The sequence below is a fragment of the Equus przewalskii genome, chromosome 17 (genome assembly GCF_037783145.1).
Source record: "Equus przewalskii isolate Varuska chromosome 17, EquPr2, whole genome shotgun sequence".
Lineage (NCBI taxonomy): Eukaryota > Metazoa > Chordata > Mammalia > Perissodactyla > Equidae > Equus > Equus przewalskii.
Window position 1 is genome coordinate 40,327,090 of NC_091847.1, and position 26,486 is coordinate 40,353,575.

The window sequence follows — 26,486 nt, forward strand, 5'->3', positions numbered from 1 at the left end:
TTCTCAACTTTGGTTTGTAACCTATTATGAGTAATGAGTATTTCCATGGAAATTGACATGAACTGTCATACTACCCAAGAACATTATTCCATTAGCTATAACGTAACTGATTTATGGAAATGTTTAGATATAGTACCTATGCTTTATCAAATGGGGCCTGAGGGATCCTCCTGGTGGTGAGGAATAAAATATATTTCCTTGATGTTCCTAAGTAGCTACGTCAGGAGTTTCATGGGACTCTCTAGAGTGGGGGAAGTCCCCGCCACACTGGGAGACAAAGGTATGGAAGAAGGGATCTCGGGGTCCCAGATAAGGGACAGAGGTCCCTTTGTCCCCAAAGCAGAACAGAAGTCAAAGCTATTGAGGACATGGTGAGAGGAGTAGAGGAAAGAACATGACGGTCTAACTCTCTGTTAGAGCAGAAGAGAGCTGACACCCTATCTCTTCCACAAGACACTTTTTCCCCTGGACAAGGGGGAGCCCCTTAGTGTTCACGTACCGTTTGCCACTTGGCCTTTGACCGTTCTGCTTCAAATTTGGCAACTTCTTTACGATCGTGAAATGACACCAGCAGCTTCCAAATGCACAGTAGGACAACCCCAATGAGAAGAATAGCCAGCGACACCCCCAACATGATCATGGGAATGTTTGGAGGTTTTGGACAGTCTGTGGAAACAAGGAAAATTGTATTAAGATGATGGTATGATTAATGTTTTGACAAAGAGAAAACACTTCTCATTAAATTTTCCAACCACACTTTCTCTCCAGTAGAGAGAAAACAGTAACACTTTTCATTTTGCTGAATTAAAAAAAAATGAGTTAATTGTTGAAGGATTGCCCTATTTCTTTGAAGTAGAACAAAACATAAAGTAAGAGTTTGGTTATTCGAAGCAAATGGATATGTACTTGAATGGCTGACTCAAGAACAATTGGAATCCAAGAGTGGCAATTAATGTACGTGGAGTAAAGAACCATGAAAAAGACTATAGTTTAATCACTAAAGATGGTCTCTTCTGGGTATATGATAAAGTAGAAATGGAATGTGTGTGCACACACATATCACAGAGAGTTAAATTTTCATGGATTTTCTTGAAACATGGACCATCTAGCAGATTACATTCAGAATTACATAAAATCCACCCCTGGAAAAGTTTACTGTTTGCTGCTTCTTGTTTTTGTTTTTGTTTTTCTTATAGACAGAAGACATCATGGCTTTCTGTTGTATTTTAATTCTAATGCAGTGCCCTGGTGTTCTGGAAAGCTCTTGGACTGGCTTCAGGAAAGGTGGGGTCAATTCCCATCTGATGTAGTGTCTGAAATCCATCAAGTCCCTCCATTTCTCTGAGCCCCAGGACCCCCCTCTGTAAAACAAAGGTGGGGACTTCAGTATTCCTTTGACTTCCCTGATGATACGGTTAAGCCCACTTGCTCTTGCTTATTAAACCCACAGCTTCTAGACTTCTCACTCCCACAGTCTGATTCAGTGGGTCTTGTATGGAGCCATAGATTTATTTTATAATTAAAAGTATTCCAAGTGATTCTTACCTTCAGGGAAGGTTGAGAAATTAGATATTCTGTATAGTCCTTTCAATTTGATCATTCTATGAAATGTTATTTTGACTCTATTGATGATATTAATATAATTCTGCAATTATACAGTACCTTCCCTCATTGACAGCAGAATGACTAATAATCCTTGCAATGTGGCTGGAAGATGATACATTTCTTAATGAAACATTATAATTAAGCTCTCCCATTGCTTTCACAGGAAAAAAGTCCCACATAAAAATTATCATTAACTATCTGCCTCCTTGTGCAAGGAATGAGGCAAATCTGTGGTATCTGGGGAAGAAATGAATCATGCTTAGTTTATCCTAACTCTTACTGCTTTTAGATATTTAATAAGGAGAGTTATACACACAGGACTAGTCATGCTGCTTTCAAGCTAAGGATCTATAGCTGACCTGAATTTGAGCGGGACTAATGACCCCCTAACAGCATGATGCGTGGCCTCACACACTTTTGTTCTTTAGCCAAAAAACCATGTAAGGAGATTATGCAGAAATAAGTAAAGGAGCTAATGAAATGCCTACTACAGTATGAAGATCTAAAGACTGTTTCTAGCATAACCAATGAACCATGGCTGCTTCTAATAGGTTAGCAACACTCCTGCAAAGAAAGCAGCAGGCGCGTGTCAATGAGAATATATACTGGCTACATCTTTGACTAAGAAATGTCTGGGGAGGGGCATAGTGTGTTCTTGCTCAAAGCAAGATGAAGCTTGCTAAGACCCTGCAGCCAGAATATGAATTAGGAGGGCTTTCCAGTAGGGAATAAATAAAGGAGGAAGAGGCATAGCCTGGCACAGATAATTATTTTAAGAACTTAGAGCCATTGGGAATTATACATTTCTTAAGAAAAGATTTGGCTCAAGTACCAGGCAGATATTACACAATAGAAATTTCCCCTTTTCATACTCTCTTTGGTATTTCTTGAGGTGCTCAGACTGAAGATGTATCTCTAGGTGGGAGAAGAGGACTATCGTCCTCATTGCGTGCAGTTCAGTGTTGCCTTTGGAGTCCGGGTCAGCGCTGCACCTAATTCTAAGGTCCTGAGTTTCTAATGCTGCCAATCTGTAGCTCTGCCTTATATGCCTATTGAGCCCTAGAAATATGGCTTTTCCAAACTAGGTTGTGCTGGAAGTGTAAAATAGACACTGATTTCAAAGACTTGGTATAAAAAAATGTAAAATATCTCATTAATAATTTTTTTATTGACTACATGTTGAAATGACAATATTTTGGATATAACGGATTAAAGAAACCATTAAAATTCATTTCACCTGATTTTTACTTTTCAATGTGGTTATTAGAAAATTTTAAATTACATATATGGTTTGCATAACATTTCTATTGGGCAGTGCCGATCTAACTAACATATTTTTGGGATTCAGATATTTATTATGATCGTACAGCCAGTGGGAGGCAGTATAGCACAGTAGTTATGAGCATGGGCTCTTAGCCAAACTGCCAGAGTTCCCCAACCAGCACTGGTACTTCACTGCTGCAAGACCTGGCAAAGTATTTACCTTCTCTATGCCTCAGTTTCCTTACCAGTAAAATGGAAGTAATGGCAATACCTGCTTTATATGGTTTTGAGGGTATTAAATGAATTGATACATGTAAAAGAAATAGAACAATACCTGGCATACGGTATTAGTAAGGGCTCAGTAAAAGAGAACTGCTATTATAGTATTATTGTTGTTGCTGTTGTTGTTGTTGTTGTTACAACAAATGCTCTCTGCCCCCTTTTCTATCCTGAAGACCTCAAGGACCCGGAACCTCCAAGTTGGAACCCGTGAGAGTACCATCCACACCCACATCCCTGTCAGAGGGCTCTCCAACTATCATTCCTCGGCTGTAGCTCTTATGAATGTGGCTCTTATCTTCTGAATCTTTCTCCAAATGGAAGAAAAAAGATGAGTGACGCTCTCCCTACGTCCGCACACTCTGATGTGACTTTTCATTTGCTTTCTTTTTCAATTTGTTTGGAGGACCCTGAGAATCCGTAACCTCCATCTCCTCCTCTCTCATTTTGCCTCTTTTCTATCCATACCTCCACCCTGCTGCCCTGGGATTCTCTGGTGATAAATCTGTGGGAAGGGACTACAGACTTCTGGGAACCGCTCTGCCCTCAGGGCCCCTGGAAGCTCGGGTCCTATCTAGGAATGTGAACATTTGCCAGGAAAGAAAATCCCTGGAGCTGTCAGGTGATTCCCATGAAGCCTCAAGGAGGTAATTTTCCCCTCGCTTTTCCCTACTACAAAAGCAAAGAGAGAATAAAAAACCTTAATAAAAAGGCAACAGGGCATCTGAATGCTCTCGGAAGGATGGCATGTTGATGTGCCATTCACTCTGTGGGGAAGAATAAAAGGAAAAAAAGCCCCAACAGTTCGGTAATGAGGATACATTTATCAGCCAAAGGCATGTTTCACACACACGTACAAAAGTCAAAATCAAACCAACCAGATGTAAACGTCCCTGAATTAAAAACAGACTCTATTCTGAAAGTTCATTTTTGTTGTTCAGAACTCACTTTTCCAGTGGAATCAATGTTACAAGTAATGGCTTTGATTTCAGGAGAACTTACTAAAGCCACTGCCACACTCACAAACAGAGGATTCAGGGTGTACTTGAAGAATTTGACTTTATAAAACAAAGAGGAGGCAGTTTTCTTGTACTATAATTCTTCCTTGTACAGCAGGATTCACCGGTAAATTTTGTTAACTAGAGGCCTCTACAATGCGTTTTATACATGCATTACAAAGAAGTCAATTTACATGAGATTTTCAAGAGCAAGTCTCCAGGTGCACTCTGCCCACTTCAAGCTCACTTCAAGGTCACAGTCACCATCCTACCCATGTATCTTGCATTGTGCCAACCTCTAACTTTCCCCGACCCCTCAGCACTGCAAGGTGGTATTTTTCTAATCATCTTTCTTGGTTAGTTTATAATGTCTTGAATTTACTTTTGGATTTACTTTTTGGTTACTTTGGTATTGCTTTAGTTTTTTGTTTTTGTTTTTTTTTGAGGAAGATTAGCCCTGAGCTAACATCTGTGCCCATCTTCCTCTATTTTATATGTGGGATGCCTGCCACAGCATGGCTTCATAAGCGGTTCGTAGGTCCGCGAACAGGATGCCGGCTGGGGAAGCCTGGGCCACCAAAGCAGAGCTCGGGAACTTAACCACTACACCACCTGGCTGGCCCCGATATTGCTTTAGTTTTTACACTCTTAAGTGATGGCAGTTTGATACTCTCGGTTTCAAATTCAGGACTTAATATTTTGTCAGCGCATTGATGAGCAATCACACACAACAAAACACATCTGCCTTCTATCTGCTGTTGCTGCTATTGTCTAGGGCAGAACCTAGGCTCCAAGCTTTTTGGAGGAAGAGGAGGTTGCTGACAAGGTCTGGAAAGGTCTGATTTTATGCAGCTGTCATTTCTGCCAGAAATGCGTTGTGTTTAGGGACACATCATTAACTGAAGACAGAAAAGACAAGGCACTTGTGTCTAAGAATGCAGCCAGGACTAGTAGAGCAGTGTCCCTCACAGGGGGTCTTGGAGCCATCTGTATCAGACTCGCTTAGAGTAGTGTTAAAATGCAGAGTCCTTGGCCACACGTCAGGCCTGATGACTCCGGATGCAGGCATTTTAATAAGCTTCCTAGGTGTGTCTGACACTCACTAAAATTTAAGAACTACTCAACAAATTACCTTTTCCCCTATCTTCTTTTCTATCTAATACAAACTTCTCTCTCCCCTTTGCTAAAGACGAGATTTCTATTTGAGGGCTTCCCAAGTCACCAGCTGACTCCGCGAGTCGGTGTGGAGGAAAACCCACAGCAGCAATGGACTCTTGGACTTCCTTTATGGATCACTTCCTTCCTCACACGCTGCTTCACTGTGTTTTCTAACTCAGCATTATTGTTTAATGACCCATTACTGTAGCTTACGAATAGGCAGGTGTTTTACAGGCATTATTCCTTCTGACCCTTGAGTCAAGCCTAAGAAGAAAGCGCTATTATTTTTCCCATTTTACAGATGAGGAAATAGAGACTCAGAGAGGCAATCATCTTTCAGAATGTCAAGCAGCTATTAAGTGGTGGAGCAGGATTTGAGCCAAGGTTCGCCTGATTCAAAACAACTCATTCTCCTAGACTGTTAGGCTCCTTCCTGTGAGCGTTTCCCAAAGATATACCTTTTGCTTACATTGCATTTAATTGGTGCATCTTTCTACAATTCATCAGTCAACTTTCGGGAGGATGGTGATTGGTGCCCATACATTCATCATGTTTTCCGGTCTTAATAAGAGACATTGGAACATAGCAAACTTTTCAACAGGTATCTTTCAATCCTTGGGAAAGTACAGGTGCTCTATCAAAAATTTGGAAATATCTTTCCTGGCAAGCTACCCAAAGTGACTTTCCAGTTGTTTTCTCCTCTCCCATGTACTATCACTGGCCACTGACATGGGAAGACAAGCCACCTACCTTTCTCGCTGATGCTGTGAATGATGGTTTTCCCTTCATTATCTGTAGTTATTAGGAATGTAATAAGACATTCATTTTCTCCTTGCAGAGAACAGGAAACAGAACTATCCTTTGAGAAATCTGCAGATAAAAGAGTCATTCATTAGGTTAAATGAGATTCCAAAAGAGATTATTTTTAAAGCTAAGTAGTATTGAGTTTTAATATGCAAATAGTAATTTTCAACAATGCAGAATAGGAATAGAAAAGACTTAGGATTTTTCCCACCAACTGAGGTTTTAGTTTCTACTCATGTTCCAGAAGAACAGTTCCAGGTGGTCAATCAGGACTGACCATCAAATGCACCTATCAAACATGGGGGCGGGATTTCAATAGAGTGAAAGTACTTCAAGGCAGGTACGCCTTGCTGTCTTGGGAACAGAATGGCCCTGATTAAGGTAATGAGGGGGCTGTATGTTCTTTTCGGCTGAGAGCATCTGGGAGGAAGCCTAGATTACATTTCAGAAAGACACTTCACAGTCCAAACTGATACTGATACTTCTAAAGGCGCCTTTCCCACAATGGCATAGTCGAGATTGCTGGCCATGTACTGTCACAACAAGAAATATAAATTAATATCAGGAAACAGAGATTGAAATGTTATGGAGCTTAGGGACCAGCAGGATGAAGAGAAACCCCAGATTAAAAGGAGCCCAGGATGACAGTTCGCCTACCATGCAGTATGACCCCTTTCCTAATTTAAAAAAACAAAAAGCTTAATTCAGTTTCCCTCAAATCTTTTCCATATAGAAATTTTTTCATATTGAGCTCATTCAAGAGGCAGAAAATGAATGTTATGGCAGAAGTTGAAAATATAATAAAATGGACAATCTGAGATGTTAATACTATTTATCAGAAATTTTAGTCGTCTGGCACCTATGCCAAAACTATGTAACATTTTCCTAGTTAAAAAAAAAAAAAAAAAAACTCGCTCAAAGTTCTATCTTCTAAGTTGGAGACTTTGTAATGATACTGTTAGAAACACTTTTTCCAGAAACCTGTAAATAGAATGACTGTTTGCTCTTAACCTAAAATTTTAAGATTTATCATCCAATATTAGTGTATTATGACACAATGGGTCACAATATTAAAACTGAGACTGTCCCAGATAATATTGACTCTTGCTAGATCTATACCTTTTCTCATTAGCTTAAAAATAAAAAGGTTTTAATAAAACAGAGTCTACATGTGTTCCTCTGACTCTAACAAAGAAAACTAATAGGCTATTTTTGGTTCAACAATGCCATAGCCAGAGAAAGATAGAAATATTAAATTGCTTTTGCATTTAATTTATAAGATAAAAACCTCATGTCAAGGTCTGTGAGAAGAATGCCTGTATTATCTATGAAAACAGGGACTAGGAAAACATTTAGCATTATTAATAAGATTTCAGATGATAGATTTAAGTGAACAAACTGCTTTTGAACCCATTAGCAGCATCTATTTACACAGGAATATTAGGAAATCTAATTCCAAATCATTCTCATCTGGTATTCCGAACTGTTTACAATCATCTAAATCACCTGGGAGTTGTGAAAATACGGCTTCCAGAGACGTCCTCCCGGGATCCTGACTCAAGAGGTCAGTGGTCCACACAGGAGCTGGTATTTTAGTGAGCTGTTTGATAAGTATTTTTAATAAGGTGCTTCTGATTAAGAGGCAACACTTGATTAGTGAAATGTGTGTTATTTCCTGTGTTTGATAGCAACTGCACCGCAGACGTAATTCAGACTTTGGTCATTTTTAGATGGCATTCCCCACAACTCCTCCTACCACATCGTTCCAATTAACTGGGATTCATGAAGTCTTGGGAAATACGCTTTTCCTTGTTGTTTTGTTGCTTCCTTCCCCCTCTCTGCCGTGACAGTGCCCGCCCACTCTGTTCCTCTCAAACTTACTTAATGGAACGTTTTATTCTGGGGTAGGAAATATGTGGACGGCTTATAATACTCCTTTCAGTAATATTAATCCTGCTTTTTTATTTTCTTTTAAATAGCTACACTGAAGCACAGGGAGGCTTCATTCACTTGGTTAGGATTATTTAAGTTTTAATGGAACTGCTAATATGACCTTTGAGTCATGACTCCCTTCTTGCTTTAATTACTTCACCACTCCTTTTTATGACTGTTCTGACTCTAGATTTAGCCTGTTTTGTAGTGTTTGGATATTAAAATGGTATTATTGAACATGCAATGAAAGGGTGTAGCTTGGGCTGGAGATTTGCATAATTAGCTGCTAAGGTTTTCTTTTGTTGTTCATAAGAAATGGACCTTTCTTTGTTACCCACCTTTATGAGTACCAGCAGTGCTGTTCTAGAATAATACAATGAAAATAAGATCTCAGTCCATGAAATCATACTTAGAAAAGGAAGAAATGTGAGAATGGGAGTAAGGAAGCCAGGAACTAGAAGGTCCAGGAAGGATGTGGAAAATATAAACCATTTGCACCATTGAATCAAGATAACTATGTGTTTAAGACCTCAGCTTTGGAATCAAGTCAGTAGGTCTCCGAGAAAACAGTTTCCCAAGGGAAAAATAGGGTTCCGTGATCAAAGAAGTTTGCGAATCCCTCCTTACACTAACTTCTCCTTTTGCCTTTTCTGAAAATTGGCAGTACACTTTTAATTTGATGTGCATAACAATTCTCAGGAGTCCTGCAAAGAAAACAAAAAGCTTAGCATCCCATTTCTAAAATTTGTATGACCATGAGTGCTTTTTTCCATTGAACACTCTCAGAACTAATGTTCCATGGAACACGCTTTGAGTAACAATGTTCTGAGTACACAAATGTTGGGGTAAATTTACAAAATTTACATTGTAAATTTGAATGAATAAAGTTAAACCACATGTGCTTAGACATGCCCACACAAGTCACCATAGCACAATTGAAGAACAATTACACAGATGATAAAGTTACGCTTGTTTTACTTTACTCTCCATGTCCTTCTTGGGGGAAGGCTGGGCTGCTAAAGACCCAGTGGACGAGTAAATCTATTGTGATAATTTCAAGGTGACTTTTTAACTCACAGCCCCATAAATACATTTTTTTCTCTCAAATTCATCAAGATTAGTGCTTTAAATGGTATTACCAATTCAATCATTATTTTCAATTTCTTCATTAGAAATAGTTACACTCTCTTATTTTGAAGATAATTTAGTCAATTGCACAAAAAGAATAAGGCAAATATTTTAAATGCCTCTTTGAGATCTAGTCTTTCTCTCAAATCCAGGCATTTATGATAATCAACCCAGAAAACAGTGTACTTAAGCATAGTAACTCCCTATTCATGATTTATGCTTCCAAAGTTTGCTCCTTTTTTTTCCCCTCAGCACATTAGACACATTAGATTTCCCATGCTGCTAGTGAATTGAGTTCTAGTAATTTGCAGGGCATTTTCTGCAAGTTTTAGCCCTGTCTCAGATACATCTGGTAAATATCCCAACTGTTTGCCGTGAAATGAAACGAGAAGGAGATGCTGAGACTCTATATTAGTTGCAAATGTGGACAGTCCACAAATGCCACTTTACTCAGTGCTTTTACCCCATCTTACCTTCAATGTTAATGCAATGTACACACCATCTTGTCCAATTTACTGCTGTCTGGCATATTTACCTTTAGTCACCAGAAAAGCACAGATGAGGGGTTTCATGAGCACTAATCATGTCCCTTCATATAGGGTTATTCAACTGTGCAGTCAGAAATCCCAGTTTTTAAACAATGTAGGTAATTTTCAAACAATATAAATGTCACTAACTTTCTCCATTTTGGAAATGGATTAATGTCTGCTTTCTAATTCCATCCGTTCAAGATACACATTTTAGAGTGTCATAAATTATCGTCTTGATTATGTCACTTCGCCTGAGCTACGTCCTGGTCGCGTGCGTGTCTAATGTGTGCAGAGCAGCGGTTCTACCTGAGCAGCATGATAATGCACAGAGTCTATGACGATGGGAAAGAAATGCCCCCAGATGGTCCCTTTAGGAGGAGTCAGTCATCTTCTTTGTTTTAAAGTGCACAGATTATTTTTCAAATGGCTTTCCCAGCTAAAATGCAACCTATTTAAATATTTGAGATGACATTTTGTTGTTAGAAAGAGTCTGATTTTAAGTAATTACATTTAAAAATGACAGGTGAAAGCAAGAGCAGAGTTTGCTTAGCAGTTAAAAGTAATAGGTCCTTCTTGTATTTTGAGGGTGAAGCAACAGGGAATTAAGGATGCTCATGTAGTGCCCATATTTGGAAAGTCAGGAGTAATGGAATATGGAGAGGAGGGGAGGAAAAATGGCCACTAACCAGAAACTGACCTGCATCTGAGGGCTGCTATCAGGGAACCCATATTACACCTTGTCTTGTCCTATGTTGAAGTAAGACAATCAGATGACTGGAGACGATTTCAGGTTTGGGGGTTAACATTTAGCTATTTCTTTGATTTTCTTCTTCTCTAATTAAAAAAATATAGCGTTCTGGAATGCTCTACAATTGCACTTGTCAAGCAGAGGTGAACTTGCCCACAGAGCTGAAGTAGAATAGAATAGCCATGACTTTAAATTGCTCGTGTCCCAAACCCTCAAGTTTTTAGCTTTGCAGAATGTATTTAGACTTAAAAACAAACATGAGTGAACTAACACCCTGGCACAAATGAGGCTGAGCTACACAAAAGCCCTTCAACAGAGTATTTGCTTCTCAAGAACTATGGAAAGGAAACAAAGACAATTTAAGACCAGCAGAACCTTCTTCTTCATTGATGGTTGCACCAGCTAGTTTGCATTTGTCAACACATTCTTCTCGGGCCTGGCCGTCTGCAGACAGGTAGCATTCAATGCAGCTCCTGTGAACATTATTCAACAGAGTTTATGAGTTCATGTTGGTGGAAAATAGATCTGCAGCTGCAATATCGCTTTCGTATCGTTACTGTGGTTCATGCTGGAGGAGAGTCTCATAGATGCTGCTGCCTTCTGTTACTTTCAGAAAGATAGCTGGGTGATGTCCAAGAGGAAACTGCTTTATTTTGAATTCCACCCAGTAATCAACGTTTCCTGAGCCAGCCTGGTAATACCTACTATCCTCATTTATCTGTAAAGATCACTACTGATTGGTTAAGGAAAACAACAACAACAACAATAAACAATTATTCTGGTATTTGATTTGGCTGTTTTCATTTTACATTTTCCTAGGAAGGGTTTATGCTGCTAAAGTATGATTAGAGATTAGACAAAGTTTGAATTTCTTAACAGAAATCGTCTGTATTTTAACAAGAATTCATAAATGTCATGAGTGACTATTTTAAAGACTCACTTTGCTGTAACTCTTTTGAGTGAGTCCTGGCCTTGATAGGGGTACTTTCAAAGGCTGAGGATTACGGCCTGGGTCCTCATTAATGCAGGAAGATCACTACTTACAGAAAAGTGTATTTCCAAGAACATAGACCAGGAATGAAGCTACTCTAATAATGTCTATACAGCAGAGTAAAACTTAGACCCCCAATTAAACTAGTGCTGCAAATCACTTTACAAACAGATTGTGTTTGGAGTAATCCAAAATAGCACAAGTTTTCTTACTATGGGCACACATCATGCTGCCTCTCTCTTCCTCTGGCCATGGAAATTCACACTCTTCTAAGTGCCGGAAAACATTCCCTACCCGACCCATGCCTCATCAAATCTCAGCTGTAACGGTACTTCCCTAGACAAACCTTCCTTAACCCTTACCACTTAGTTCCCTTGCAGTAGAAGTTTCTAAATTCCTCTGCAGGCAGGGCTTAGGAGCAACAATCTGTGTGGGAGTGGGGCTAGAAGTCTTGTTTGGAAATTGCCTTTGCATTGCAAGCATATTGCATTTATCTAGGTTGTATATTTACTTGGAGTGGCTTTGCAGGGGCTGCTGGAGATTGTGGAAGCCCTTAAAACCTCTACCTCTTTGTGCATCTCATTGCTGGCTGCCCAAGCTAGTCTGGTGGCCCTATCTCCTGCCATATAGCTCCTTAGCACCCTCTCTATCTCCTCTTGTAGCTGTCAGCCCAGATATCATTACAATGACTTTTAAAAATGTCTACCTTTCCCACTAGATTCTCAGCACCTGTGATGGCAGGAACTATAACTGTTTCAGGCATTACCGCATGCCCATGGCCTAACACAATTCCTGGACTATGGTAAGTACTTAAAGCCTATTTGATAAATGAATGCATGAAAGAATAAAGGGAAGAATGGACTCATGTCAGAATTAACAAAAACACCAAGGAGATCACTCCATGTGATTCCTCAAATTCCAACTACGTCGATTGTTAACTTCATATCTTATAAACCAGATTTAAGATTGAATCATTTTTACAGAGAAGATGATACAGAAAAATAATAGAAGAAACATCTTGAAAGGCCATTTTACACTACATTCTATTCAAATAAGTCTAACCACGTCCCCATGCTTCCCTTGGCATATGTCCAGGCACAGTGACAGAGAAGTTTGACACCTGAATGGTGAGTAACCTCTGAGTGAATATTGATTTTCTTAGTTTGTTTACATCAGAAATGCAAATGTTACCATTTTGGGTACCAGAGTTAGTGAAAATATGACCTGCATAAGCATGTTATACACTGCAGTGTCATAACACAGCCAATTTGGAGACTTGCTTCACTTGACCTACGAAGGTTGCCCCACTTCCATTAAGAAGTTGCTACCAACCAAAGATATCGCTTTTTACTGGAAAATAAGAAAAGTGTTTTGTTGTTGTTGTTGTTGTTCATATGGTATGAAAGAAAATACAATACACAATAGCTGCGCAGAATGACAACCAAAGAAGGGTGCCAAACAGCATGAGTGGTAGAGAAGGGGGAAGAAATTGAAAGCCGAGATTGTCTTTCTGCCTATTTGCCTCCATGAGTCTATAGATAGGAATGAATCAGTAAGGTCAGGTTATAAACTTCCAGATAAGAGAGAAGCTTGTCTGTTTCCCCTGAAAAAGTGCTGAATGTGGGTGTAGTCATTGCATCTCCAGGGCATTCCTTATGTGTGGCTGGTATTGTACCTGAGAGGTGATCTGATGTTATCAGTGTGGGACATCAGCTCAGCTTCCCCATGCTAGTCTCTAGCAGAAATGTCACATTGTGGTCCTGGATCGTCAGGACTGAGAAAGAGGCAGGTGAGAGACTGACGTTCCAGGCTGATGATCACAGGGACCTTGCGGGTTTGTGTGTTCTGATGGATGCTCAGAGACCAAATCCAGCAAAAGTAATCTGAGGCCTGAGTTGATAAAATGTCACTTTAACTTTGATCATCATGACAAAAGGGACTGAAGAAAGTAGGGACGTTACCGTTTAGAGTTACAGGGATCGCCACAGGTAGGACAACGTTCACAGGTTGGTCCTGAGGCTCCAGGGTTCGTGCAAACACACTTGCCACAAATGCAGTCCCCTCGGCCACTGCAGAGCACGCCATCTTCAGAGACGCATGAGTCCGTGCTGGTTGTGCAGTTACAGTACTCGCCAGTCCAGCCGCTCTTGCACACGCATTCACCGCAGTCACAGTCGCCGTGATCTGTAAAACAAATCCCTCTATGTTTCTAGGGCCAAAACCACTTCCAGATTTTTGGGGCCATCTCTTCTCTTTGCCTTTAAACACCATCAAAAAGACTGAAGAAAAAAATGAGAAAAAAGTGAGTGTGCATGTGGAGGCGTGGAGGATAAGTGTAGATATATTTTATGTAATTTTAGCATTTTGCTAACTGTGTATGTTTATTGATCTAGTCTTTTAACTGAAGACCAACTTGATTTCCTGACGTTATATCAAATGGAATTTGTAGCCAGATGGAATGAGAAAATCCAGAAGCCTATAAGAGCTACTAGGGGTGTTTGTGTGTGTGTGTGTATGTGTTTGTATGTGTGTGATTAGGTGTGTGTAGACATACATACATACGTGTATATATGAATATATATATATATATATATATATACACACACACAGTCATTCTTTTAACTGTTTTTACAATTTTTTTGCTTTTAATTAAGGTGCCATAGGACAGAGATGCAAGACAGACCTGGGTAATACACCACCTCTGCATCACTCAAGCTGAGTGATCATAAGAGCTTGATCTATAAAACTGAGAGAATAAAATCTCCTTCCAATGATTGTGGTCAGATGAGGTAATGTGTCAATCTCTAGCTTTGTATTCCCCACTTAGACATCCCACAGGCATAAAATGAGTGCTCAACAAATTCGTTTATTTAACAAACTTTAGTTGAGCATATACCAGGTGGCAAAAGTTGTATTAGGCATGAGGATACAAAATTAAATAAGACAAGGTCCCTGAACTTATAGTCCAGTGTAGGAGTCAGGCAAATAAATAACACTACTAATAAATACAATAAAATGTGATAAGTTCTATACACAGAGGGGAAGAGTTTCCAAATTAGACTAGAGATTTGGGGAAGTTTCCTGAAGAGGTGATACTTGAACTGAATTTGGAAGATAAAGACAGAAGATAGAAGAAGGTTACAGGTATTTTAAGCAGAGAAAAAAGCATAGGGATGGAGTCCTCCCCGGGTGACCAGACTGGGCAGCAAGGTGGATGGTGCGGCTTTTCACTGACCTCAATGGAAGCCAGCTCATCCTCTGCCTTACCCCCAATGCCTGGCACAGACTAGTGTTTAATTGTTGAATGAATGAATTGTCCTGAAGCAGAGGAGGAAGAGCAGCTCTGAGTGGGGAAGATGATGAGTTCATTTTTGGCTTCGTTGTGTTTGAGGGGCCTATGGGACATCCTAGAAGCAACAGAACCTACCCCAAGTTTGGGGTCCACTGGGGATAGGTGGCAGTTGAAGCTGTTGTGAATCAGGTCATCAGGGAAAGCAGATAGAGTGAGAAAAGCCCTGGAGAGCATCAGCATTTAAAATGTGATCGGAGAAAATGATCCTTGCAGAAGAGATTGGGAGGCAGGAGAGGAGTGAGAGCGATGTTGCAGAAACCTAGGGCAGAGGCAGCGAGAAGAAGGAGGCGTGTGGAGAGTTGTTGCAGACAGCAGACAAGTATCTCCTCTAATCCTGAAGAGTCTCTTTGGGATCTGGCCACATACAGGGGTATGAAATACCATAAAACGATAAAGTGTTTAAGATAATGGACTAGTATTCTTTCCATAATATTTTTTTGATGCTTACCACACCGAAGATGCTAAAATAGGCATTTGATGTTCCAAATAAATAACATTTATTTACAAACTTTCATAACTGACACTTTTCTTCAGAAAAAGAAATGTGCACCAGGCATTGCCTCACAAGTTTTGCTCTTCTAGCAACATCTCGAAGGTACGGACGAATGGTGGTGGTGGGTGAGAGCACAGATCTAGAGCCAGATGGCACAGGTTTGAATCCTGGCTCCAGTACTTCCTGGCTGGGTAAAGTTGGGGAAGTTACTTAAACTTTCTGTGCCTCAGTTTCCTCATCTGTAAGGAGGGATTATTAATAGCTGCTTCATAGGATTGTTACGAAGGTTACCTAAGATAATACAGAGCAGTGTTTAGAACAGTGCCTGGCCCATAAATAAGCAGTATATAAGTGTAGGTTATTATCATTATTCCTAAGAACTATCCAATAGGAAGAATTGGAAAGCAAAATTATCCATCAATATTAAAAATCCTGTGACTGTACTGAAAACCAAACAGATGTAAAAGAAATCACACTTTGCGCTTGCAGGAGAAGCTGCCACGTTCACTGTAGAAAAAGGACTCTGGGTTTTCTCTTGTAAATTTTGGTCTTGTAGGTGGTTACTCTTCTGTCTTCATGACTTGGCCTTAAGAGACGTGGAGTAGGAAGTCACAGAACAGAGGAGATAACTGCGAAGATTTTGAAGTTGGATTCTGATTGCTCTTGGTATATATGTATATATCCATAGTGATTTAGTATGTATATTATATATATATACTAAAAAGGCATACTTCTCTAGTGAAAGATGAGTTGAAATTTATCCGGAGTAATGACATTAAGACATATTCCAACTGCATTTCATAACCTATTTAATTCGTAATTGAACTAATTAATTCAAAGCTAAGAATAGTTAGGTGATTGAGGCCAAAACTATTAATTTAATTTTTATGTGTAAGTTACCTTCTAAACTACTATTGCTTTTCATTTCTTCCTCAGCAAAAGGGGAAACTTACTTTCATGATAGGGAGGGATTTCTGTATTGAAGTTTATTCTGAAAAATGAATCCGATTTATAATATTGTCAAAAGAAATGTGCATTTCCAAAAGCTTTGAGAATGCCCAAGAATATCACTGCATGTAAGAATTACTTGGCAGACATTTAGAAAACCCTTCCAAGAGCTCCTTTCAGAATTTAGAAACCCTCCTTTCTGCGGGCCTTCCAGAACCCTCAACCTGGTCACAAAAGTTGCTAATTGATATCCAGAAGCAACCAATTATCCGAAGTACCTGTTCATACAACCACAACAGCTTCATAATGGTTTCATGTAAAGGCAAGATGATAACAAAAGATCAAGAAAAAACTCATCAGGCTCTTTTCAGAAGGATAGATATTTCTGGAATGTCATTGACTGATAACTGTAAGTGCATAATGGCAGGAAGTTTTTTTGGTAATGCCATTTGCCTATTAGAGTTTCCAATCTCTTAGAATCAAAATATAAAAAGACTAATGGAATTTGGGCAAGGGAAAAAATCAATGGAGCCCTATATCTGTGAGTACTTACAGATGGATGAAAGAAGATGCACGAAAAAGAACATTGTGATAATAGCCCTTCAGAGAAGTGGCGCATTGCAGAGGATGGTAGTTGCAAAATAAGTGAGAGCTACACAAGAAGAGGCGCTGTAGCATATTCAGGCCTCTGAAACAGCAGCAACAACAGAGTGTCTGCTCATAAGACCAGAGACAACTTTTATCCCTGCACTAAGAACAGTGCCAAGCACAGAGTAGGTACTTCATAACTATTTGCTGAATTTGAATAATTGTACTGACTTTTATGATATCTTTTTAAAGAGAAACATACTAATAATAGAGTAACATCGTTTGTGATGTTACTAACAAATAAAATTGCTTTCGAGAAACAGTAATGGTTGAGGATCGTAAGTACCCCCAAAGTGTGAAGGAAATTGGCATCGAAGTTTTCTGAGTCCAATTGAAGAAATAATTATATTTTCTAAATAGATTTTCTTTAGCAATCATTGTATCTGATACAAAGAGTGACACTCTTGTCAGACCTGAACCACAGTGCACAGATCAAGTCAACTCTTTTTGAGTTTATTTGTGTTCATGTGCATCGAGAAACTGGAAGAACCGTGTTGCTCAACACAGTTCAGCAATTTTCACTGCCCTCGATCTCTTTGATCTAAGATTTAAAGGGCAAAACACAGGTGCGGTTAATATTGTTATCATATGGTATTAGATTACACTTAAAATTTTTTAAAGGTAATTTCAAATGTTTTGAGCACATATTTTATTAAAAGATTCCTATTAGAAATGCAGTGTGGGATTCTGTGGAATATATTCTTCCCAAGATGTGGAGACAGCCTCTGGATTCAGACCATGTCCTGTCTGCATCTTGTGAAAAGAGGACTGATGTGGGTTTGGAAACACACCCGTTAAATAAGGAAATACACCTTTGAATGAAAGGGGAGAGAAATGTCTCTCAATCTGGACAGACCCTAAATTTCTCACTCTCTTGGGGGAAGAAAGAAGGCAGCCTCAGAGGAACCTATGGGAAGCAATAGCAGCAGCAAAGAAATGAAACGGAGGCACTTCTAAGGGTATCAAACGGTTTTCAAAGAGCTTGGAATTCTTTGAGCCTTCTTTTCTCCTGCCTTTTTTCCCCTGAAAATCAGTCTCTTTTATATGTTCCTGACACCGTGGTTTGAAAACATAACTTGCTTCGTTTTCTCTAAAGCTAATGGCTTTCTGTTTTGAAAGGCTGCCTGATGACACACTGTGAAAAAGGGCGACATGAGAGCTTAAATCCAGCAGTCAGGAACTATTTCAATTGTAACACACTTTATATCAGTGCGGAGTATATTAACATATTTGTAATTCTTGTCTGAATAGATTATACTTAAATACATATGTGTACATATCAGAAGGATTTTATAATAGTCATGTTCTGTGTAATATATTCTTAAACTACAGTGATTTTACGTCTACAGAGGATATTAAAATGTAAATATTTCTGCTATTTCAAAAACTCTTCTCAATCTCAAAAAATTCCAAGCCATTTTTCATTTTTACCCTTTCCATGGTCTTCCTCACATATGTCCTAATTTATCTTTATTATACTTTGTGCCCAACCTAGTATCTGTCACATAATAGGGTCTAATAAATATTTGTGGAATAGTGAAGGCCCTGAAAGTCCGTTAGGTATTTTTGTGTCCCTTGTCCTTGGCAGTACGCTCCTTAAGTAGCCTAGCTTTTTGTTTTTTCCAAAGGAATAAGCATTTAAGAATTAGGTCAGCAGCCTGATCCAGAAAAGTCTGGAAGCTAATGGGCTTCAGATTACATGCAGTTTTGTAGACTCTGGGTAATAACCAAAGAGAAGGCATTTCCATCTTTTACCTACTTACTCTTAGGGAAATAATGATAGAGATGTAAGTTCAGTTGGTAGAGATCTCACCCCAAGCAAATGGAAGAGCAGAAGAAATACAAGAGAAGAATCAGTTACCTTAGGGCTAAAGATTAACCCACTCAGTTGATCAGCAAATATTTATTGAGACCTACTATGCCCAGGCAGCAGTGCAAGGTGCAAAGGATGCAAAGCCCCTTCTTGCGACTTGCATAGGCACAGTGTAAGGGGGATTCAGACATTGCCTACCTCCACAGAGCAGTCCTTTGTGTCTCACGCAGGAGAAATTGTCACACTGGCAGAAAGGCCCATAAATGTTTCCATAGGGAGACAAGTGGCAGATGCACTGTCCACAGTAGCAATCGCCTCTTCCACTGCACGAGGGGAGATCCGGGGCCTCCTTGCAGGAATCTGTGCTCAGCATGTCCTCCCCACACTCGCAGCGAGGACCCATGTGGCCAGGGTTGCAGGCACACACCCCACACTGGAAGGAGCCGTTCCCATTGTGGCATTTGGAGCTGTTGACTTCCACTTCTTTCTGACAGTCACAGTCACACTCTGGACTGACAAGTATTTCTAGGGCGTCCCCCAGTCCCACAGGCTTTATGATAATATGCCTGCTTCTTCTCTCACAGTTTGGTATACTCACAGTCACGTTGAATGAAGCCTGGAAAAGAAAATACTAATTATCTTCTTCTTCCATCCACCAAAATGCATGGGAGAAAACAAAGCTGCATGGAAATCAGCTTTGCCTAAAGCTTTTATTAGGCAATCTTTGAAAATCACTTTTGAAATTCTTGAAAGGAAAAGTCCACCTTCCGTGCACTAAGGTAACTTGTGACTTATGTTTTTCAGATGATCTATGGCAGTCTACTTACTGTGTCTCCCACCTTCATGTGGGAGCATTTCTTCTGGTGTGGGAAGAGGGTCCCATTGTTACAGATAGCCGTGAACGACAGGTTGAGTCCTTCTGTGTCTCCTAACACTTCCAGTTCCACCTCAGACCGTAGTTCCTTTAGTTAAGACACAAAGAGTTAAACAAAGTTACAATAAAAAAAATACAGCCAGAAGAAGAAACTGTGAATTATGTCCATTAAACTACAAATGAATAAAATTAAATTGGATCAAAAGAAATTCATGCTATCATCAATCAAGGAAGACAAGAAGCAAGATACACACACACACACACACACACATATCGTATTTTATCGGGTCTAAGACGCCATCAATTATAAGATACACCATTATTTTATGATAAATAAACTATAACAAAATACCTCAAGATCGTTCTGCACAACACATGAATCAATCCCTTCAGTCTATGATTGCGTTTAAAATTATTTTATCCATTCTGAGGGATCTGGCAAATTCTCCATCCCTGAGTTGCATTGCTTGGCATATAAAAAGCAATACTTTTGCTCGTATCTCAGTAACAAACTATAACAACAGCTTCCTTTACTTGTAAGTATCATCATCTCTTAGGAGCCAGAAAGCAGCTGGTTGTTGCTTTGCAAAGAATACAGAATTGTGATCATCCCTCCAACACTGAATATTTGCTTCGCTGATAACAAATTTATACCCTGCTGCTCTGTTTTGGTACTCTTCTGCATATAAAACAACTTTTCACTTCAACTTCTAATTATAGTGCAAAGTTTTTGAAGATATTTTAAAATGGTAATTACTCTTATAGTACCAACAGTGCACTTAATGAATTGAAGTGACAACAACATATACAGTCATGGCCAAGTTCACACAAGTATAGGCAATGAAGACTATATCGTGACTTCTGCCTGGCTAACAGCATTTGGAAAACAACATTAACAACAAAACATATCCCAATTTTAGAGATGTTAAAATGTGGGAGAAACTGTGCCTTGAAATAAATATTGGAATTTATTGACTACTATTGTACAGTTAGAATGGAGTCAGGCCTGGGGCAATGAGGATAAGACAAGAAGTCTATCCTAAAGATGGTTATCATCTTGCTGAAAGAAACAAGATGGAACCAAGTGAAACAGTTAACATAAAGGGCAATCAATGTACTATTAAGTTTAAAAAAATTGTATAATTCAGGTAGGAGTTTGGGACAGTTCAGAAAAGAGGGCCATCGATGAAGGCTGAAGTATTAGAAGACTAGCCCTTACTGGCTGTGTTGGATTTAGATGTGTTGAGGGGATGACAATAGTATTTCAGGTGAGGGGACCAGAAGAGACAAAGCTCAGGGCCAGCAGTGTCATAGAACAGAGACAAGTGGGGCTCAGATCAAGCCTGCACTCCTACTGTTCCGGGAGACACCAGACAACAAAGAGCCCTGAGGTTTGGAGAGAGGAGTTAAGACCTGTGGGAAACATTCCCTGAAGCTTTTAAGCAGTGGCCCAGTCTACTGAAAATGCAACTGCAGGGAAGTTGTCTGGAAGGCGTATGCAGGACAGACTAGTGGAGGGGAGAGGAAGACTTGAGTCGAGAAAGATGGCATGTTGCTACATTCACCCCAGCCTGAGGCGTGAGGATCAGGAACAGGGGGTGGTTGGTAAATGTAATGACATAGATTGAAAGGAGGAAGACTAGATATGAGGCATATAGGTATGGCAGAGGGAGAGATAAAGGCAAGGTTTCCAGGAGGAAGAATGTCAAGGAAGGAGGAAGGGAGAGCTACTTGTTTTGGAGAAAGCTAGTGTTATTATTCAGACTTTCTCCATGCCTCTTTCTTTTACAAAATCTAAATCTGTATTAGAAGGACAAAAAAAATTATTAAAAATAAAACAATAGGGGCTGGCCCCATGGCTGAGTGGTTAAGTTCACGCGCTCCGCTTCGGTGGCCCAGGGTTTCGCTGGTTCAGATCCTGGGTGTGGACATGGCACCACTCGTCAAGCTATGCTGAGGTGGTGTCCCACATGCCACAACCAGAAGGTCCCACAACTGAAAATATACAGCTGTGTACCACAGGGCTTCGGGGAGAAAAATGGAAAAATAAAATCTTAAAAAAAGTCTGTTTCATTTCAACTAGATACATGATAAGTTTATTTATTCAGAAAATATTTATCAAGTGTCCACTCTGTACCAGACACTCTTCTAGGTGCTTGGGAAACAAAACCCACTAAAACAGCTGACCTTTCATAGTTTATATTCCAACGTGGGAAGACATGAAGGAAACAACATAATAAATAAGAATGTTACGTAACACACTAGAAGGTGACAAATGCCATGGAAAAAAGTGAGGGTAGGATACTGAAGATTAAGAGAGTGTGTGCAGGGGGTGTAGGTGGCAATTTTTAAAAAGTAGTCAGGGTAGGATTCATTAAGAAGGTGACATTTCAAGGAAGTTGGAGAAATCAGCCATGCAGATATCTGTGGAAAGAAATTTCCAAGAGGAGGGTACAGTCAATGCAAAGGCTGTAAGGCAGGAGCATGCCCGGCTTGCTCTGGGAATAGAACAGCAAGGAGGTGAGGGTTGCTGTGCTGCAGCAGAGACAGAGAAGAAAAATAGGAGGTGAAGACAGAGAGGTAATGGGTGGGAGGGAACCGATCTGGTAGGGTGCTAGTAGACCGTTATAAAGAATTTGGCTTTTACTCTATGTAAAATGAGAAAACAATTAGGGTTATCTACAGAAAAGTGATAGGAGCTGACTTATTATTTTTAAAGGAAAATTCTTGCTGTTTTGTTGAAAATAGAATGTAGGAAACCAATGGTAGAAATGGGAAACAGGATTCAGGAGGCTTTTTCAATACTTTAGGTGAATGAAGATGGTGGCTCTGAGGAGGATGAGGGTAGTGGGGGCAGTAATTGGATCAAATTCTAAATAATTTTGAAGACAGAGCCAATGAAATTTTCTGATGGATTAAATCTGCAATGTAAGAGAATGAGGGGAGGCAAGCTCGTTTCAAGCTTTTTGATTGTAGCAACGTGAAGGATGGAATTACCACCAATTAGAAGAAGAAAACTATTGACAAAGTATATCTAGGAGAGTCCAGGTTATTATCCCGAATTGCCAACTAACATATCAATCAACACCTAGACATCTCCACTTGGATGTCTACTAGAGAAATTTGGCATGGTTGCTAGGCAGCACTGAGGGCCTGCTTGAAGTCCATGATCATGAGTTTAAAGTGAGACTGGTTAGCATGATTGTATGTTTTTCCCATTCCCATTCAGCTGTGCAGAATGAGTGGACAGTTGGATTTAACCAGGACCATGGTTGTCCAAGCAGTCTCAAAGAAGTGATGTGGGTCAGAGGAGCTGAAGGTGTGTCTAAGGAGGGATCATTATGACTGAATTTAAACTGGAGGTCCAGGCAGGAGAAAACATCAAGGGAAGGAGGAACTGTAAAGAGAGGGTAGGGTCAATTAATTGGAGATCCTCATGGATTGGAAGCAATATTAGGGTAACTTGCAGGAGTGAGCCGAAAAGATAGGAAGTGATGAGCAGAGAATGGGTTGCATCCAGTTGAGATTAAGGAGGAGTTTACTGGCAATGACAAGGTTCAAGGTATGACAAGAGTGAAGGTATGTGAATGTAATTAAGTGGGAAGGGGAAGAGATCATTTTATAAGCAGAGTTCAAGAAACTGAGAGGCCAGGGTGTGGGAAGGATTATACATATATTTTTACTGAAATTGTCAAGAATTAAGACAGGAGTAGTGTTGGAGACAGTGGCAAAGTGACTCGGGAGCTAAATGAGAAGTGAGGGGTATGACCTGAAAGTCTAGACGAAAGCAATTAGGAGTAGTGAGTGACACAGTCTGACCAAAATGAAGGAAATCTCAGCATTGATATAATTGGAATATCATACTGCAAATTTCATCAGGAATATTTTAATGTGAATTTCCCCCAAAAAGGGCATAAATGTTATTTGTATATTTCATAATATCATTCATTCATTTATTGAGCATGAACTATGAACCAGGCAAAACAAAACAAACCAAGTCACTTCTCTTCTGGAGCTTAAATGCCAGTAAAGGAGCTTACCTTTAGGAGCATTGTAGATATTTCAGTAGCTTTTATTATGTGGTTAGGGAAGGAAGGAAATTAGCAAATGATGGTCAGATGAATACATATCTGGTAGTTAAGGTTTTTTTATGTCAATACAGCACTGAAAAACGCTGAGCTGAAGTTCACAGTCACTCAACATAAACACAACTTGCCTGCCTCTTCCCCACTAGGAGGCAGTCAGAAGTGTTTTATATTTTCTCTCAGTATTTCCTTCCTTCTCTCTCTTGTTATAGCTTGGAAAGAAATCCAGTCTATCCATATATTAAAGTCCTTTTAGAATACATTTTAAAATAACAGAATAGAAAAATAATTTGAACTAGTGCCAAGATCTGTGGCATGCTTCACCATGTGAACCATAAAGTTTCAATAACTCCAGAGCAAGAGTGTTGGGTATAAGAATAATAAACAATTCTTCGCATTTTTGAGACAGTAAAATAAGGACACGAGATTCACTTCAAATGTTTGATGCCTTGATTTCAACTCCCCTGTAAGTTATGCAAGTTATTTGGGACCACAAAGGGAGGCATAATCTCCAACAGGGCGAGCAGGCAGCAGGGACCAGGCTGGTCAGACAGGATGCAGAAATATTTTTGACAATTTACTCTTTTCTAATTTGCTTCATTCCTTTGACGAGGTTAGCGGCCAACACTTTTGAGAGTCCTGGGGTAAAGAAAACTGAGTATGCTCTAATTTAGTGAAGGACTGCTATGTGATTTTATTTGATTCTACTCATTAAAACTTTAATTACCGCCTGAGAGGGAGGAAAGTTTTTTAGTATTTTGTTGACAAGCTTTCCTGTCTGGAAGAATTTCAAGCATGAGCTAACATGGTGATTAATTTTTCATGTGAGCTAGGAAAACGAAAGTTTCTGAAGATATGAGTGAAAAAAAACCCTCATCCTATAATTTTAATGGACACATTTGTATTTTATTCTCTGAGGAAATGTATTTGAGAAGGAATATCTTGCTTTTCCCCCTTAGGATGAGTTTTGAAATTGATGAGGTGACGTCAAAATCAGCAGAGAGATTTTTCCAATATGTAACTCCATCTGCCCTTAAAGTTCTCCCAAGACGTCTGTGAGAGGGATCTGGACACACCTATTTTTAAAAAGCTTCCCAGATGATTCTGAAATGTCATTTAGTTAAGGAGCACTGGCTCAGTATATGCTTAGTATTGGCATGTAGTGCATATGGGTCATTTATCTGTAATTTTACATCAAAAATTAGAATTTTATTCATTTGTTATTATGTAACTGCTGTTTAGAGCAAATATTAAAGCGTTACTGCTTTATAAAAATTTCCTTTCTTCATTCCTGTCCTAATTTAGAGCTTCATCTTCATGTTTGTGTGTTTACTTTTCTTGGTAAGTAAAGGCAAAAATGGGGGAAGATATTTGGAAACCCAAACAAAAAGAGTTGACAGGGGCTGGCCCCGTGGCCGAGTGGTTAAGTTCGCGCACTCCGCTGCAGGCGGCCCAGTGTTTCGTTTGTTCGAATCCTGGGCGCGGACATGGCACTGCTCATCAAGCCACTCTGAGGCAGCATCCCACATGCCACAACTAGAAGGACCCACAATGAAGAATATATAACTGTGTACCAGGGGACTTTGGGGGGAAAAAGGAAAAAAATAAAATCTTAAAAAAAAAAAAAAGAGTTGACAACTGGCCATCCACCATTGATTGAGTTATGAAATGGAGACAAAGAAAGAGAACATAGCAATCCTGGAGGTATGTAACTTATTTTAAGGGAGGAATTCTGTCCTCAGGTACTAATTTACAAAGTCAAGGCAAAAAATTACATAGATATCAAACCATGAAATCAATGGAAAATTTCCCTGGTTCCCCAGAGTAGAGAACCTATAAAGTGGTATTCCTGGTGTGCTTTGCCGTTTTCCCCCTGAATTATGATGAAGTCTCACTAAGCCTGTGGATTTAGTTCTCCACATAGCTCTGTTACTCATTGGCAATTCAAATTTAATTTTTCTTAAGCAGAGAAGGGAGCTTAATTGTATGACACACGGAGACTTTTCAGTAGAATTAAAAATTTTGCAAGTGACAGTGCTCCTGTTGGTTATTATTATAAAAACAACCTCAACTTTATGAGCAAGTTTGGGATTGTTCTATCTTCTGCCCCACCTTTCAGGAAGACCATCTGCAGATAAGGTGAACAAAATTTATATTTTGGCTGCATTAATGCAGGGAGATTTTCTTTGGAGAAGCACTCTCTCTAGCAACAAATGAGAGTGCATTGACTGCCTAAAACATATCTTAGTTTCTGAATAGCAAAGAAATGCAAAAAAAGAAGCCAGTTGTATAGTATCATACTTCATAAGCCGAGATGATCAGCTGGAGAATGTTTCCAGAGTCCTTCTGAAGCAGCCCTACTGTAGCTCCAGGAATCAGTTTCGCATAATTCTGTAAACAAAAAAAGAAGAGGTCAAATCTTGGCTCAGTGTAATTGAGGGACGTTAAGTGGGGGTTCAGCCTGCTGGTTGAGATCGCCTCTATTTAACTGGTGGGGAAAACAGAGTCCTGGTGATAAACGGGTGTTTCTCCTGAAACTGTAGCCCTGCCTCGTGCTGCTTTCTATGCTCAACTGGGAATGGACTGGCCAGATTTGCCACCGGGGACATGTAGAGTCCGTGATTGCTTTAGTCTAGGGCTGTGATTTGTATCACAACAGGAGTCAAGTCTCAAATAATAACACTTCTATAAAGTCTTCCATTCGTGGAATATCCTTTATCCACAAACTTCTGAGCATCCTATCAGGAACTATCTTCTCTTTTTTTTTTTTTTTTTTAAAGATTGGCACCTGGGCTAACAACTGTTGCCAATCTTTTTTTTTTTTTTTTTTTCCTGCT

General features: G+C 39.6%; 1 protein-coding gene across 8 annotated transcripts in view; it reads right to left on the bottom strand.

The window, feature by feature from the left end:
- The window catches only part of ITGB6 (integrin subunit beta 6), a 129,255-nt gene that overhangs the window by 6,224 nt on the left and 96,545 nt on the right, over positions 1–26,486 (bottom strand). For 6 of the 8 annotated variants that reach the window (XM_008513713.2, XM_008513711.2, XM_070580036.1 and 3 more), the window contains 7 exons: positions 25,951–26,040; positions 19,518–19,652; positions 18,889–19,306; positions 13,398–13,620; positions 10,821–10,918; positions 6,054–6,173; positions 500–666 (listed from right to left, as the gene is read on the bottom strand). In XM_008513713.2, coding sequence (XP_008511935.1) covers positions 500–666; positions 6,054–6,173; positions 10,821–10,918; positions 13,398–13,620; positions 18,889–19,306; positions 19,518–19,652; positions 25,951–26,040 — 1,251 coding nt within the window. Of the gene's footprint in view, positions 1–499; positions 667–6,053; positions 6,174–10,394; positions 10,919–13,397; positions 13,621–18,888; positions 19,307–19,517; positions 19,653–25,950; positions 26,041–26,486 lie in introns of all 8 variants that reach the window. The other 2 variants (XR_011528387.1, XR_011528386.1) reach the window with 1 other exon arrangement.